Source organism: Megachile rotundata, chromosome 4 (assembly GCF_050947335.1).
Source record: "Megachile rotundata isolate GNS110a chromosome 4, iyMegRotu1, whole genome shotgun sequence".
In the NCBI taxonomy this organism is placed as follows: domain Eukaryota; kingdom Metazoa; phylum Arthropoda; class Insecta; order Hymenoptera; family Megachilidae; genus Megachile; species Megachile rotundata.
In genome coordinates, this window is record NC_134986.1 from 13,134,576 (window position 1) to 13,152,858 (window position 18,283).

General features: G+C 38.8%; 1 protein-coding gene across 7 annotated transcripts in view; it reads right to left on the reverse strand.

Annotated features, from left to right (window-relative positions):
- The window catches only part of Traf4 (TNF receptor associated factor 4), a 35,735-nt gene that overhangs the window by 5,745 nt on the left and 11,707 nt on the right, over nucleotides 1-18,283 (reverse strand). For 3 of the 7 annotated variants that reach the window (XM_076531314.1, XM_012289224.2, XM_076531315.1), the window contains exon 3: nucleotides 7,697-7,849. The exons of 1 other annotated variant lie outside the window; for it this stretch is intronic. In XM_076531314.1, the coding sequence (XP_076387429.1) occupies nucleotides 7,697-7,726 (30 nt within the window). In that variant the 5' untranslated portion in view covers nucleotides 7,727-7,849. Of the gene's footprint in view, nucleotides 1-50; nucleotides 500-5,882; nucleotides 5,906-7,696; nucleotides 7,850-8,676; nucleotides 8,740-18,283 lie in introns of those variants that run through there. 3 more of the 7 variants (XM_076531313.1, XM_012289225.2, XM_012289227.2) reach the window with 3 other exon arrangements.

The window sequence follows — 18,283 nt, forward strand, 5'->3', positions numbered from 1 at the left end:
CAACTCTCATTATCTTATGACAACAAGATAATTCTTGTTATTTGCGTTACCGATTGTTCTTGAAATGTACGTTTCTGCGGAGTGCCAGCCAAGCAAATTGCTTGTGACTAATGCAGCTGCGACGAATGTGCTTGAATGCAAATGACCCTTTGGCTCGCGGTTCTCCCTGACCCTTTTTTCCAGGAAGCTCCATGATGCCTTCACCAAACGAATTAGAATACCGACATCGGGCTGACATCATGGATAGAGCCTCCTGCTCGTCTGCTGCTGTTAACACAGCGGTTACAAGTCGTCCTGACGTCACGGCGAAATAACGGACACGATCTTCGCGTACGTTCCACTTATTCTCGAGGATGAGGATGACGATCGTTGTGTACTCGCAAGAAATTCCTAGCTCAGATATACGCGGAAATGTCGCGGAGAAAACGACACTATTCTGACGGTGTCAGGAAACAGTTTGGAAAACTACATTCTAAAAAATAGACGATATTGGTTCAAGTAAGAATTTAAAGAGGATACTGGTTTATTAAAATCATGTAGGAGTAATTTGTGTAGGCTGCATATAGTCAAATATAAATTCTTTTATGGAGTTTAACACATTTACAACTCTTTGCAGATTACATAATACACGGTTTTTCAATTTGCAAATTGAATCATGACACCAATGCCTCGTGCAGTTTGGAAATCTGGAAGGACCGGGAGTATTTTAATGAAACGGAAAGCAGTTTGACGGGAGTAGTGTCCGGTATTCGAAAAATCTTCAACCGATATTAGCGATGCACAGATATGACGGTTACGCATTCGAATCCAACGGGCGGATCTCCTCTTTTTTCGTCATTCGAAAGCACGACCTTGACAACTCGATGACCAAGGATTATCATATCGTATTCTCGGAACGCTGCGCTCGATGATCCGTTTCGAGCGTGCTCGAAATTTCAAATTTCACGAAATGTTGTTCCAACCATTGATATCAAGATATTTTAATTTACTTGAGAGGCACACTACGAGGAATGATAATGCTATACATAACGGGGAAGAGAAATTAATTTGATTTGAATGAGTTAATAAAAAGAGGATGAACCAGTTTATTTCTGATGCCACGGTTTAGATTTAACATACATTTCTAAGTGCGATATGTTTGGTATATTTAGTCGGATTAAGCCTTAATTATGCAACGCGAGATAAAACGTATCGCTGTGTTGCTAATATGATTCAGGCTTTTTTAATTATCATAGCTTAGAAACACATGGAGGAAAAATTGACCTATTGACATTTTAATGTATGGTACAATTTACTGTAGTTATTAAAGCGTGTGTTAATACTTTTGAATAGTAGATACAATACTTATTGCTGAATAAAAATAATGACAAATTTAATTTTGTCAGTGCTACATTTGACCCTGTTATGGTATCAAAATGTTGAACATTGTATTAAATTGGATAAACATAAATTTAGACAAGATTCACTGAATCTGATCTGTTAAGAAGAAGAAAGTTACCGTTAACAAAAAGGGAAAAGTTGAATTCACAGCGAAGAAAATGATCTACGATTCTTTGTTTTCTCGGTTCTCGAACACACGTTACAGCTGTAACGTGGGATTAAAGGGTTACAAAGTTCACGACCCGTGAACGTCCAACTAGAATTTCAATGAGAGTATTTTAATTTCAAGTCGGTACGTTGTTTTTTCCCCTCGAAAACCGACCAGAAACAATCTCTTTCTAGGAAAGAAACATTAATTCACTTCCACGATATCATCAAAAAAGCATCAGCGTGAAAACAATATACATCAGAACACAATAAAGGAATTGAATAACTGAATGAATTACACGATTCCGGAATTCTGTTGTCGATTAACGTGTGTTCGATCATATTTGTGTTCAGGTATGAAATGTTCATAAGTGATGACTCGCAATTTCGGGAATCATCTAATATTTGCAAGTTGACAATCATCGAAATTGGGTGTACTAATATTATTTGTTTATTCATCGGATGTATTTATAAGAAAACTTCAACTGGGAGAAGACCGATAGCCTTTTATCTCGCGTACGCCTTCTTTTCTATCTTATCGTACTGAAGGAATTCACAAATATCCAAAATTCATCTGAATCTCGAAGAATATTACATTTTACGAAAAAAAACTCAGACTTGAGCATCTCAATTTATCCACGACAGATGTAAGATTGCAAATTTAGTTGTCAACCTATAAATAAAACATCTCAACAAGTTTGCAGCTACGTTAATTATAAAAAGTTGCACCCGTTTCCAATTAAAGAGCCAAGGAACCTTACGGAACTCTAACAATACAGAGTTCTTCCAAAAGTACCCGGTAATGAATGTGCACTTGCATATAAGAGCTAGCGCGTTCACCGAGCCCTGTTAAACGTAATTTCTATCGAGATTGCTGTCTCGTACGCCTATTTCTGAAGGCGAGCAGAACAAGATGTTCATTACGATGGAATGTGCGGGGGAACAATGCTCGAAGGAACAACAAACACCGCAGAACTTCCGGCCAAGATGAAGGCGGTGGTCGCTATGGGAAGAGGAGAGGAGCCTGCTTTTAAATTAACACGCCGTAATTACCACGACTCGCAAGCATCCACGTTATCTCGCATTCCTGAACACGTGGGTCACAAGTGACTACAAACATAGCTTAATAAGAGCTGACTGCGACGCAGCCTCTTAAATTCTTTCGGAGCTAATTTGGTGACAGTCCCCTTCTTTTTAACCCCTCAAATGTGAGAAACGATGTCGTTAATAATTCTAATTTGGAAACCCGATTACTTGGAAACAAATATACAAAAATGTTTACGAATCATTTAAGCGATTAAGAAAAGAATTTATAACTGATAATGACACATATGTAAACGAGAAGAAAGTTTATTGTTTATACGGATTTAAAGAGAATCTTTATGCCGCGTACGGTCACGTGGTGCGCAATACGGGTGCGCAGAACTCAATACGCGATCGATCTATATACGCGGCAATTCGAACGTGATAAAAACTAAAAGTAGTGACACATTCTTATACCGTTAGAGGACTGTTGATCTCTGTCAACAGTATACGCAATAAAATATCAGTATGCGAAGATAAGAGAAACCGAGGTAACAGAACGGTCTCCGCAAGTATGCGTGCTATTTCCTGAAGATTACGCATCAGCGGGAGGCCATGACACTTCCTGCGATAATTTCCTGTATCGTCATCATTTGACAGTATCTCATCAAACTATCATTCTATAATCGTAACATTCTGGTCAAGTTTATCTTTTGTTAACAAATCCTTTTACTTCGACAATGATTCTAAAAGGCTGTATCTTTAACCATGAAATGTTTGAATAACTGGCACTGTCGACTACTAACACGCTTCCACGAATGCATTTAAAGCAACTTGAATATATCTGAACATTTCCTGAGACCTTACCGGTGCGCAACATGTACTAAGCTTGCTGGATTTCCTATCGAACTTTTTGTTTCCAATCGTTACCCTCTTAACCTATTCTTTGCTCTTAATCGAGTGGCGTACCACGTAAATCAATTATACGACCTTATTTCTTCTAGCCCTTTCGTAACGGTAAATACATTAGTCTCGGCAACAATAATTAAATTCTTTGTTCCGCTTAGAATTTACGTCCAATACCGAGGGTCGTAATAAATTTTATTATTAATATGGACAATCTTAAGGGACTCTATGGAACGAAATAAGGAACTCCGGAATTTTAGGACTTGTGGAATCTTTCAACTGTGGCATTTTGGAATTTTGGGACTTTTCAGAATCCTCAGACTTTCGGATATTGGAATTTTGTAACGCTAGAATTTTCAGACATTAGAAATTTAGGACTTTGAGAATTTGAGAACTATGGAATTCTACACATGCGAGTATGAAGACACTGATACTTTAAAACTCTGAAAGGAATTTAGAATTTTTTGGGACTCAAATTTAAAGATTCCAAAATTTTGAGACTCCCACATAGAACGCTGAAATCGCAATAATAAATATTTTGCATATTATTGTTAATTATTTGCTTGAAAATTGAATATAATCGGGCGAGGTGACGAAAGAGCGAGGTGCGAATGATCAACGAATCTATTTTTCGCAAGAGAATCAAGTTGCATCGACACATAGTCGGTGGATCGCGCGAGAACAGAAAGCGGAGCCGATAGCAGTACGGAGGTGCACGAAGGAGGCCGAACGGGTTCGGAAGCAACCGAGGCCATCTGTTACGCTCGGTTCCCACGCTTCCGCCGTCGCCTTTCCCCGCCTTTGGACCAGTCCTCATCGGTCCTTTTTCCTCCGACACTGTCGGCTCTCGCTGTCGGTTTATTTTATATAGCTGGAGAACGCCTGGACGTCTTTAAACCGCGACTCCACGTTTTCTGTTACGAGGCTAAACTTTAGTCCATTACGGCTGGTGTATCTGCGAGACCGGCGACTTTGCACACTCGGTTTCGACGCGTTAAGTAAAAGTTACGGCTCGTCTTTTTAAAAATCCCGCCCGAGCAACGGTCCTTTTATCTCTTTCGGTATCGTCTTTGTATCGAGAACAAGTGCCTCGTTGCCTCCCTCTTGCAATTTATGCGTTTGAACATTCAGAGACTTAGAAATTGAAGTTGCGAATTTAGAAAGTTACGTGTTTGAAAATCTGTGAGTTCGAATTTGCACCCCCTTGTCCGAGGAAAACATGCGAGCACGTCTGTTACCGTGGGAGAAGTTAGATAAATTTAGTCAGGCAGCTTCGCTTTCTCCGATTTGTTCGTCGAGCCGTCCGCGATACTTGAAACTGGTCCATGTACCTTCCTGGTAAAACCCGGAAAGGGGTCGTTTTTCTAACAGAAGAAAACCGAGCGCAGATACCGATCTTCCTTTCTAATTTAACGCCGCTTGTAGCCGGACTTCCCACGATGAATATGGTATTCTCGACAAGTATTTTAATTGTCATCTCTTCCTCGAGACAGTCACATGTTCGAATTCGTTTACGAAGAGAAAAGAAGTCATTTCGGTAGCCGGGCAGCACGTGCCGCCTGCAGCCGTGCCATTGTCATCATCTGGAGACTATGTTTACGCAAACGAATGGCCAGAAACGACCCCCGCAGAAAGTTGCCACTCCTGACCACCAGTCGCTCCAAACCGGCTGTTTTTAAACGTGTTCGCACAAAGGGGATCGTAAACGTGCCGCACGTGTGTTGGCAAAGCGTCGCCAGCGGGGCTGTAGGACGATTAAACTAACCACAAAAAGAGAACAACTCGATTCCCCAAATACCCGGTCGATATAGCTAGGGGAACCGATGACAATGTTGAGTGACTTCCAACGACCCCCTTCTTGTTTACCGATGAATAAATTTGATTTACTCAGTTAAACACATATGCGGGATTCGAGGGAGGAAAACATGATACGTGCATCGGGTATTTAAACAACTGGATGTGAATGACCAATGGTCATTATCGCTCTTTCAGATTCCACGTATTATGCTGACTTATATGATACATTAGATTTTGTTACCTGATTAGGTTATATTATACTAGGTTAGGCTGTAGGTTATGTTAATGTTAAGTTTTATTACTAGTTCACTGTTATTTCCACTGTCACAGTTCACTGTTAGTTTACTGTAAATTAAATCCATGTCGAGTTTTCAAATTATTAATATTAAGTTAGATGAAATTATATCAGGTTAGAAAAGGTAGGTACAATTGTTAGGTTAGTGTCATCACTCAAATCTATCAAGTCAGGTTAAATGTTGTCAGGTAAGGTTAGCATAACATCATGTATGAATTGTTAGGTTAAGTTTCATTCATGTCTGCCAAATTGTATTAAACTACATTAAGTTCAAGTCAACTCTGGTTAGGTTACTCTCAAACTATAAAATCACGCTGTATGTAGGTTTACCTACTTGCATGCCAGTAAAACCGTGTTACAGTGTATTACTCCTGGCGATATACGAGGATGTGCAGGAATCTAATTCGCTCCCGAAGATCGATACACCGCCACATTTGGTAATCGTCGTATGCAATCGATAACGAAGGGACAAACCTGCGAAGCCGAGTTTGGAAAGGCTTGCACGACAAATACACAGTTCGAAAGCATGTCACCGGCTGTCGCGGCATAAATCACGAGTACAGTCGGCACGATTAGAAATTCTTCTTCTGGGAAACATGTGGCGGTGGACAAACAAGAGAACCCGTTTTATCGTTCATGTTTGAATATTATGACAATTTTTGATGTTTTATCGTCCAAATTCTACATAAGTTGAAAGAATATGCTGCTAGAAAGTAAATGATACAATGCGAAAACAAGGTGGTCGGTATGAATGCACAGCAACCCTCTTTTGATGTCGAAGATTTATTCGGAGCTACACGAGAGTGCTCACGGTTCGATGGGTCGCAGTCCGTGTATTTGTCTCGATAAGAGTGAATACGTAATGGGGACCTCTCCAAGAAACAAAGTTGGCCCAACAACACTGTCACGATACGGAATCATGAATGGCACTGTTGTAAACGATATCGAAACGCAACCCCCCGTTTCCGTTTTGTCCAATAATAGATTTCCCCCATCCTGTGGTTTCCCTTTATTCGCATGAAGATTAAGTTACGCGACTGCTCGGGGCGGTTACGGAGTTGAACGTAATAAGCAATACTCGAGCGAAGTTACAATAGAAATAATTGTGTTTTAAAATTAGAAGCCATTAGCAAACTCATTTCGAGGCAGGTCTTAATGGAGCCTACTTAAAATGCTAATCCCCGTTATCTTTCGCGCTAATATCGCGTTTCTCTTAATAGGACACGAAAATCTATGATGCGAAGGTGAAGAATCGTATGGGGTACGAATGCATGGTGAAATGCATAACCAGCCGATTAACCCGTAGCTGCTCGAAGCGTATAGCAACAGACCGTTATCTGAAACACGTATGACGATAAACTTGAAACTCTGCTCCAGTATGTTCGAGGAACGACCTGCGTGGAACTTGATATGCCAAATATAGTTATTATTTACAATTGCTCAATTATTCGTATCGAATAACTCTTACGTTCACCCTGCCAATTTTTATTCGATCACTTTGCTACCTACTACGTGATCCGTGTTCTAATTTCATTTCGATCTTTGCCCGAGGATGGTAACTTCAGATGTTAATTTACTTCAAATTAATGCAGAGGTTAGTTTTAAAGCTGTCGCCTTGTAAAGATGTTTCTGCTGATTTTAATGAAATGGGGAGTGATAGACAATTTTTGAGGATGCTGGTTTTGAGAAACAAGTCAGAAATCGCAGAGGAGTGGAATGTTGAGTGGCGCCAAAGTTGCGAATTTCAAATTTGTTTTGGAGTTAGAAACTTTCCATTACTGTAAACAAAGAAAGTATCTGAGAATACATTTCAGAAATTTCCTCAAAATTCCTTAGACCTTCTTAACCTTCTATAGAGCTATCATTTCCCAACTTTCATTAAAATCGAGAAATTATAACGCTGAGATTGCAAGTTACAGTATAAAGTGGGAATACAGTACGAAAGCTAAAAACAGTATACTTCGCTAAAATCGATGGGACGCCATTTGTCCCTATGGACTACAAGAGGGTTAATGTACTTAATCATAACGTCATATACTTCAAGCTTCTTGCAATGGTGTCAATAATACTGTCACCAAATACCGAGAAGCCTGAAATATCCGAGGCTTGCAAAATGTTAAGAAGCAAAAAAAAAAGAAGATATCAAACCTCGTCGGTAATAATCGGTGCCTTGTCCATGTTGTCGTTGATGGGACTGGGTGGCGACGTGGGGCTAGCACTGGGGCTCACATGAAACCCCTTCGATTCCTTGGCAGGCCTCTGCGGGGACACCCTCGCGGGGAAGCTCAAGGTTTTCGTCCACTGCGACAAACCACGCACCATCTTTTCTTGTGAAATTTCACCGGGTAACAGTAATTTACGGTACAGTACGCGACGGCTCTAAGAGTGTTTTGCACCCGCGATTATTCAAAAATGTTGGACCGATATCGGCATTTGCTCGTCTCTCGGTCGCGCAATCTTCTCGGTGGCTCGAAATTCACTTTGGAACGTTCACCGATCGCTCATAAATATTAATCAACGTTTCGAGAGATCGGCTGACGTGTGTATCCGTGTGGTGACACGCATGGAAACACTGTGGGTCGCACGCGCGCCAGCAAACGCATGCCACGAAGTTTACTCACAGACTGTTGGCAGTCTGGGCAGAGTCGTGTCGGGTCGGTTCCCTCGACGGAACGGTCGCGTCATGCCCGCTGGACCAAGCGCGCTGATTGGTAGATTCGATGGAAAGCGACGGGTTACCGGTGCCCGACAAGGACGGCCACATGGAAAATGGCCAATGGGGTAGTTTGCGGCAACGGGAGCGAACGAGACCGAACGAACGGGAATCAAACACGATGAACCGCGATCGCGATATAATTTTCAAAGCCACTTTACATCCACCGTGAAGGGATACGTGTCTTGTTGCTCCTCGTCCGAGTTCGTTCAAGCCAACTCGAGGAAGAAGAGAACGAGAAGATGGATAATGTCGGTTGGCTGGACGGAGACAGCCAGAGACGGTGAATGAAGGAACGTGTGAAAGAGATTATCGGTTATGTGGCACAAGTACGGTCAACGCTGACTTCTTACAGCCGCTTAGAAACTTGCTTCGAGTATTTTTGTATTCGGATCATGGGTTTATTACTGCTTACTTCTCTTGCTCTTTTAATTCCCTTCCAGTTTTTTATGGATCCATTCATGTACTGCTTCGCTTTGGGATGTTCATAGTATAAAATCGACGTACTCGTTTCACGAATCGATATGTCGTATCAGTAGGAAGTTTAATTCGCGGTATACAATGATAAATTTGTCGCGTTCTACTTCGCCCAAGTTCAACGACTTCTCTAGTCACCCTAGCGATACCGATATCGATCGTTGACTATCAATAAACTATCAATAATTGTAATCGATCGCCACACCTCTGTCACATACCTCGGATTATTCGAATAGTTCAACGAAATCGAAAACCGCAAATTAATTAGAGTAGCGGAAGAAAGTTGCAGAAGTAAACAATGCGATAAATCAGCATAATTTTGCAAAGCTAATTCTTCGTAAATATATGTATCATACGAATCAGAAGAAAGCCGAGCATAGAAATCGGGAAGGATTTTTATTCAATTCGGGATAGTTAGATTATATAAATAACTGAAAGGGTAGAAATTTTATGAGTGATTTTTTAAACTATCTTCAATTCACCTACGCATATTTTGTAGGTATATTTTGTATATTGTGTTGCTATTTTGTAACTTGTGTTACCTGTGAACTATAGATAATTTAGGTACAGCGTGACTCATCGAAAATACTGGAAATCAGATTAAGTATGAAGAATATACGAATGTAAGCAACGTTAAACGCAGGTAGCAGGCAACTGTATTAAAGCGGTACTTTTACTGGCACCCTTTTCTGAAACAAAGAATTTGTCGGACGCGTGATCGGTAAAGACACTCGTGTTGCCAACTGCAGGTCCCCGAGACTGGAGGGGAGTGAAACGACATTGTAAGGCCCGACCGGGGAGGCATGTTCCTTACATTCAGCCACGTTCAACCGTAGTATGTGCACGGACAGGATCTAGCCAGCTGCGGCCTTCTTCGACCTTCCCCCCACCAGCCCGGAATCGAGCCTTCTGACCAGCTTCACGAACCGGTACCGGTCTTCTAACAAGCTACATCCGCGAAGTCCCCGCCTTCGATCTTCATGAGACACTATCTCGTGAAGGACAGCCGAAAATTGCCCGCCTCCGTGCTTTTTGTCCTCCGGAATTTACGAGAGGACCGTACTACAATTATACCTTAAATGCGTCGAACGTCTTCGGACCAGCCAGCGTGCGTTTAACTTTGGACAGAAATATTTTTGCAACTTTCGGAGTCTTTAATTGCAACAGTTTGGGACTTGGGAGTCTTTGAAGTTGGGGGTTTTGGGGGATTTTGCTACTTTGGAAATTTGGGATTTTGGGACCTTAGAGACTTTGGGACTTTAGGTCTTTGGAACCTTGGGGGATTTTAGAACTCTGGGACCTTAGAGTTTTGGTATCTTGGGATTTTGCTACTTTGGAGGTTTAAGATTTTGGGACTTTAGGCCTTTGGAACCTTGGGACTTTGGAATCTTGGGATTTTGAGGACTTCTGGGACTTCTGGAATTTGGAGGTTCTTGAATTCTAGAACTCTAAGACCTTAGAGTTTTGGCAACTTGGGATTTTGAGATTTTGCTACTTTGGAATTTTTAGATTTTTGAGTTTCAACATTGCAGGTCCTTAGAATTGTACTTTGGAAATTTGGGGCTTTTAAATTTTGAAACAATGCTGCCTACAAATTTAAAAATTGTGAGACCTTCATATGGTAAGACTTGAAATAAAACTTCACAACCTTGTGTCCTAAGAAATTCAAACCCCCAGTTAATATTAGAACTGGTGACACTGAAGTTCTAGAACCAACCTTAAAAGAAATTTATGAAGTATCTAGGGTAACCCTAATAAACCTTGTAGAGTCTCAAAGGAGTCATAGCTTCTTCCAAACCCCATGACTCACTTTATTTTTCTTTACACTTTTAAATTCCTTGAAGCTTTTCCCTAACTGTCTAAACTCTTCCACTCCTGTAAAATATCAAAGCGTAACAGAGTTATCTACCTTTACTATACAGACATCGATAAAGGTAAAACCTCTAATTTAAATTTTAAAATGCACCCGCATGGTTTCGAGTTCACACCATCTGTTCTCATTTCCCAGCTTCGTTTCTTTCGCTGGAAATTCCTTTTAACCATCAGATAAGCCAGTATTTGTCCGTCACCCTTCTCAGTGGGGTGTGTCTGTTCTAAATTTCATTGCCCGTAGGGCGGGTCGTGTCGAATTCAGAGCGTGTCCCCATGAATCGACTACCGGTGAACATTAATTAGCTTCACATATGTTCTTGCGTTCGCGAAATACTGTTCGTGTCAGCTTCAACCCTTTTTGGAAAATTACTGAGCTTATACATAACGTAAGTTATGTAGAACTTGAAAGAGAACTTGTAAAAAATATTTAAAAAGAACTTATCAAAAAATATTTGGCTTAAAAGAGAACTTGTAAAAAAATTTATCTTAAAAAAGAATTTGTTTAAAAAAGAATTAATTCAAGAATTTATTTAAAAAAAAGAATGCTGCAAAAATGAACTTGTGTTTTAAAATTCATTTTAAAATGAAACGTCTGTCATTAAGGATGTTAGAGTAATTTTTGATATGTCAAAGTTTGCATAAATCATCCGCGTTGAATATAGTTCAGCAGTTTGACATGCGCGGACGAAGTTAAGGGTTCTTTTATTTAAACTCTGCAACAGGTGCACCGTCAGGTCGTATTAATTCCCCGGAGACGTACTGCAATTTTACAGACCTGATATTCACGATCGTGCACCTTTTGAACCTTTTTTATACACAGGGCAGGTGTCTCTCCCCTCCTCGCACCCATAGATCAAAATCTTTTCTCCTGTTGCCTCCAGTCACTTGTACGGAATATATTTTTACTTCACGCTGTTTTTTAATGTATCTGAACAATATACAAACTTGTACCATGTTCGTAACAATTGTTAAATCCTTTCTAATAAATTATTTAATTATATTTTGTTCTTTATACATTCATAAAATTTGGAACATTTGCACTATTATCATATAGGAACATATTTCATATGTTATTGTATCACATACGAAAAATAAGCTATGAACAAATATCATATCACTCAGAATATTATAAAAATCATCTAAAATATTAATTACCTCGAATATCACCTACAATTTGATTTTACTTCTCTTTTATTTTACTTGAAGTTAAGTTGTACATTTATTTCTTCTCCTACCATTCCGCCTCAGAATCATTCCAACTCAGGTTCCGATCAGAAATTCCTTTTCACATACTTTCGTTAAAAAGTCCGATAAGATTACAAGATAAGTAGGTTAATACTTAGAAGCCCAGTAAATTAAAAAGTGGAAAGTTGAATATTCGAAATGAAGAATAACAATCGTAAATTGTATTCGATCTCGTTTTCCAATCACGCGATTCCAGGCCACTTTTGCTCGAATATCCTCACGTTGATGCAACTGGTGCATAACGTTTCTCCTGTCTGGAGATATCCTTTAACAACCAGTTTCTACGATTTTCAGATCCCTTCGTTGTAGTCGCGAGGTATGCGTTCTCTTTGACGTTTAGTCCAGTTTTGCATCCGGCACAGGTAGATACTGGGGAAAGGTCGAGCCGTCGACCTGAATTACATGATGGTTACGCAATTATTGTGGACAACTACTGCGCTTTTTATGTTGCGAGGCTGACAAGAATAGGAGATCCGATTCGATTGAGTCAACGACCTGTTTTGGATTTTAATGTTAGGAGACTTTCAAATGTATCTTCAATTGTACCTCTAATACATTACCTAAACATTGAAACTGAGTAAGCTTGAAATATCACAAAATAACCTCATAGGTTTCTTCAAAATGTCTTCACAATTGATTGCTCAAAATGTTCATGTTCAAAAGTACTTCTAAGTCCATCCACATCAAGGAACCTTTTAAACAACGTCTACAATGTCCTCATAACTGAGTGATTGCTTAAAATGTCCACATCTAAAAATACTCCCAAGTCCATCAGATCAAGAGAAGCCTAAACAATGTCCAAAGTAAAATTCTAACAATTGCCCAAACAGCGATTGAGTTAGGTTCAAATTGTCTTCACAACTGATCGCCCAAAATGTCCATGTTCAAAAGTGCTTCTAAGTCCATCCACATCAAGAAACCCCTAAACAACATCCAAAATATCCTCACAGCTGATTAATTGTTCAAACTGTCTACGTCCAAAAGTACTCCCAAGTCCATCACATCAAGAGAACCCTAAACAACATCCAAAATGAAATTCTAACAATTGACCAAACAGCGATTGAGTTAGGTTCAAACTCCCCTAACAACTGATCGCTCAAAACGCCCATATCAAAAAGTATCCCCAAGTCCATCACATCAAGAAACCCTAAACAACGTCCAAAATTCGAACAATTGCCGAAACAGCGATCGAGTTAGACTAACATTTGTTCAGTGATTGCATCTCACGTTGAAATGAACCCTCGAGTGACATTGAATGAAATTCATCCCCAATCGATATTCGACGCGTCAGATCGCGGCGCAGAGCGATTCGAGGTTTTCTATAGAGAACAAAGAAGGATTTTTCGAGACACCGATGCGAGAAGCACCTGGAGAGACGACGGGAGGGACCATTCGGAGGATAGGAACAGCCGTGGAATAATATTGGGAAGTCTGCAGCTGTCACAGCAGCTGCAACTCTCCTCCCTTGCTCACAATCTGACCGGCAGCTTTTCTGCTTCTTCCTCCTCCTCCTACTCCTCCTTTTGCTCCTCTGCCACCTTTTCATCGTGTACGCCATCACCTCGTTCTCATGCCCTAACTTCTGCAGCGTTCGACCTGCTTTTCAATTCGGACAAAAACCACCTTGAGGATTCAACCCTCTCTAAGGGCATCTAAGAGTTGAAGGATATCTAAGGGTAAACTTTGAAGAGATGTAGAAATTATGAATACTGCGGAAGAGTGTGAAGGCATTTTGAAATCATATGTCTACATATGACATCAACACTGTTCTTTTTAAATACATATATATATTTTTTAAATTAAAAATTTTTTAACAAAACTTTTTTAATTCATGTTCTGTTAAACTTTGTAATATATGATCATGTTTTGTAATATATAATCTGGTTTTGTAGAACACAATCATGATTTACAACATACATAATAATGATACATATGTGTATATGTATATATAATGATTTATAATGTATGTAATCTGGATTAGTAATATGTAATCATGGTTTGTAATGTATACTGATGATTTGTAATAATATATACATATAATCAAGTGTATTTTGATAAGGACTAATCTATGTATTTCTGGTTATCTATATGCAATCATAGAAAGAGGAAAACAACGTGAATAATGATTCGTGACGATGTCCCTGATGACTATCTCCAGATACTGTTTGTAGAAAGTAGCCTTCATTTTATGGAAAATTTAGCGAAGAGATTGATTCAGAGTAAATAGGGAATTGGACCCAGAAGTAGATAAGAACGATTTTCAATGCAGTTTGTTTCTATGTTAACACATTAACTTTCGTGTCTAACGATGACACCCAAAAACAAACCATGATATCGCGGAACCATCTCGACCAGAAAGATTGTCGATACCATAGTCAAATATTTAGTAATTTAAAAAATACATTTTATATGAACATCTACAAAAATGGTATTACATTCAAACATTGCATAATTAAAAGTGTTAAAGAAATATTGCAAATCTTGCACCTACAAAAATTGTGACCACATCCAAATATCCAGCAACATAAGTCAAAAAAATATTACCCCCAAAAATTATTATTCCTTAAAAACTATTATTGCTTAAAAAGCAGTGAGGAATAAATTCAAAAATTTACCAAGAACGTATTCAAATATTGACAAAGAATGTATCCAAAAAAACGTTAAATGCAAACAAAAAAAAAAATAGTGCATGAGAACCTCGCGATCCACCTTCCCCAGGAATAAAAAGAGGAATACTTGTTCCGTGACGAATAAGTATCCCTTAAAACGTGGAATGAAAACGTGTACGTAGGAAATGAATGTGCCCTCAGCACGTTAATGGAGTGGCTGGTTGAAAGGGGGGCCCTTCGTTTCCGTGCCCCGACGAGAACATGTGGGTGTATATCTAGGTTGAAGCGAGCATGCAATCATCCCCCTTTCGAAGCCAACCACCGAGACCATCCTCTCGGCTTTCTTCCACGAGAGGAATGCACGGTGTCGGTCAGCTGCTCCTCCTGTAAAACTAAACTTCCTGTGCCACGTGCACATCTGCTCCCTTTGCACAGTGGTAGGGGTAATCTAGTGGTCCTGGCTGTGCTCGGCCATGTATCCCGAGGGTACGTCACGATAGCAGTATTATAAGTATTCGGTGATTAATTGAAAATTTGGACAGCTGGGGAACGAGAGGTTTGGGGTATTTTGAATTTGGGTTTTGGGGATTTGGGTTTGGGAGATTTGGGATTTGAGATATGGGGATTTTTGGATTTTGGAATTTTGCGATTTGGGGAATTTGGAAGGGAGGATTTGGAGAATTTGGAATTTGGGGATTTGGAAATTGGAGAGTTGGAAATTGGGGATTTGGAAATTGGAGAGTTGGAAATTGGAGGGTTGGAAATTGGGGATTTGGAAATTAGAGGGTTAAAAATTGGGGAATTGGAAATTGGGGAGCTGGAAATTGGGGATTTGGAATTTGGGGATTTGGAAATTGGGGATTTGGAAATTGGGGTTTTGGAAATTGGAGGGTTGGAAATTGGGGCTTTGGAAATTGGAGGGTTGGAAATTGGGGCTTTGGAAATTGGAGGGTTGGAAATTGGGGATTTGGAAATTGGGGAATTGGAAATTGGAGAGCTGGAGATTGGGGATCTGGAATTTGGGGATTTGGAATTTGGGAATTTGGAATTTGGGGATTTGGAAATTGGGGATTTGGATATTAGGGAGTTGGAAATTGGGGATTTGGAAATTGGAGGGTTGGAAATTGGGAATTTTCAATTTGGGGATTTGGAAGTTGAGGAATTTTTAATTTTGGGTAATTTGATATTAGGAAACTTGTAATTTGGAGATTTAGGTATTGGAAAATTTTTAATTTAGGAATTTCGAAATTTGGAGATATATCTTGCCATATGGGTACCGGTAATCTAAGAATTTTGGAATTTCGAAGATTTGAAAATTTTCATTAATTCCCTATTTTATTATTACCATAAAAAATAATTGCTTTAAACAATAAAATTCTTATATGTCTGACAATAGACTCATTTACCAATAATTTTCAAGTAATTGTTATTCCACTAACAAAATTATTAGTGTCCTAAAATCACACATGCACACTTATTCAACCAATTACCACTAACAACATAATGAACGTTAACACTTATCTCCAGTTCACAACTCATTACCTCGATAACTATTACAAGGCTTTGTTGCCATTTTCACAAACCATACTCCTCACAAAAATATAACTTTTTGCATAACTCATAAATGAACTATTATAAACAATTTTTATAAACAGATGTCATAACATTATCTAATCTTTTAATACAAATTAAATAATTTATATTTAATAGTGCTATATATTAGTATTAGTATTGAATATACATTAGTATTATTATTATCTAGTTTATGTATGAAATGATTATACATGTATGAAATATGTATTGAATATACCAAATAAAAATTATCCCATGCACTCATAGTAAGTCACTGTTCCAAGATTGAAAGTTGCAAATATTGAATGACATCATTCACAGTGCACGAGAAACCTCGTGTCAAAGAGTTTAATAACCTCGAATCGTTATCAACGCGTTCTCACAGCAGTTCGATTGAAAATTATCATCGCACCACCATGTGGTGGTAAATTGAATCAACGTAAAACGAATCAATGTTTTATTAATTACTCCATATTGTCTTGACTCACTGACAGCAGGCCGGGGACCGGAAGTCTGAACTATTACAACCGGTTTCGAAAGATGGCCACCGTAATATACATATGTAACGCGTACGAAAGCACCGCGAGTCATTACGAAACTCAACCTTTTCCGTAAGGTATATTTTACAAGAAATCGTTCGTGAAATTCTTGCCTCTCTTTCTCCCACGTTCGCGGAGATCGATAAATCTTCGCAGACAACGACGCTTCTACGAGGGTTCAAGTTTGCACCTGGAATCTATGCATTCCGCTCGTACAACATTCTTCCGACGAATTCTTGACAAATTGTCTTTTAATTGAGTCCCTCATTGTCTGACGTACTTGGGAAACTTATTAACCCTTTCACCGACAATGACGCACGATTATGTTGCATAAAAACGTTTGTTCGTTTATGTAATACTTGTTAACTTCGTCAAATGTATTTATAAATAGTAGCATTTTTAGATATATTTTGAATCGATTTTTATGATACATGTGATAGATGATTTAGTGTATGAATATTAAAAAAAATTGTTAAAGTACAAACAAGAGGAAGGTTTAATTATTTTGCAATTTTAAATCAAACAATTTTCATTATTACTCATACAAATATTTGCTTAATTCTTCTAGTTTTAGATCAACTATAGTGACTTAATAAGTTGAACAAGATAGAGGTCATTGCACACCTGTCTTCATGTTAAACCTAACCTGACCTGATATGTAAAATGATTTTCAATCTTTATGTCACAAAGAAGTTGTTATATAATTTATTCTGTACATATTGTACATATTATTGTAGTTATAAGTTCATGTGTATATTGTGTTTATTTAACAAGGTTTTTAACCTAACCTAACATAACCTCCTTTTGTACAGTTCCTTATGTGATCAAGAAGTAGCAGTATAACATATTCTATATATATACACATATTACTATTATTGTCTGTCTACATATATTGTCTTTATTTTAACATTTTAACCTAACCTGACATAACCTCATTTAATTCAATTTGATCAAGAAGACGAAGTATAACCAGTTCATACATATTGCACATATGATGTGTCTTTATGACATGTGTCTATATACATGTGTTTATTTTACAAATATTCTAACCTAACCTATTAACTTGTTACGTGAAGAAGATCTCGAATAACCTGTATAACCTTCCTCTCCAAAAACCTACATACGAAAACCTATATGAAAAATCTAAAACATCTCAAAAAAGTATTCCAAACCCATTACTCCACAAGTAGTTTACATAAGTAAATTTCAAAATACTTCAAAATAAAAGATAGCTCGCGGAAGTAGAGATTGTGTCGCTGCAAGTTGTTTAAGTAGAAAGTAAGAACGATAATTAGCGACGTTAAATCATAAAGGTATATTAATCGCGGACGATCTTTCCTTTCGGGAAAGTTACTAGAATTCCACAGCGAACGGGACACCCTGTATCGACTGTGTGTTGTGTAATCGGCCTTAAGGATAAACGGACGCACACACTCGCTTGGTCGAGTAGCTAACATTCGTAAGTAGGGAGGTTCGGTATCACAAAACGGCCAAGTGAAAGGATAGGCAACAGTTCATCTCGTGTCTCAACCTCCAGCCAACCTTCTCGAATATATCCTTTCGTGTGCTGCAAGTGCGTCAGCTATGCGCAATAACATACCGTCTCGTTCGAATTCCCACTTTTTGCGACAAAGTTTTACTAATCCGTTCGCTGTCTTTATGGCAAGAAATCATTTCATCGTAAATTTCCGTCCACTTTAGATAATCT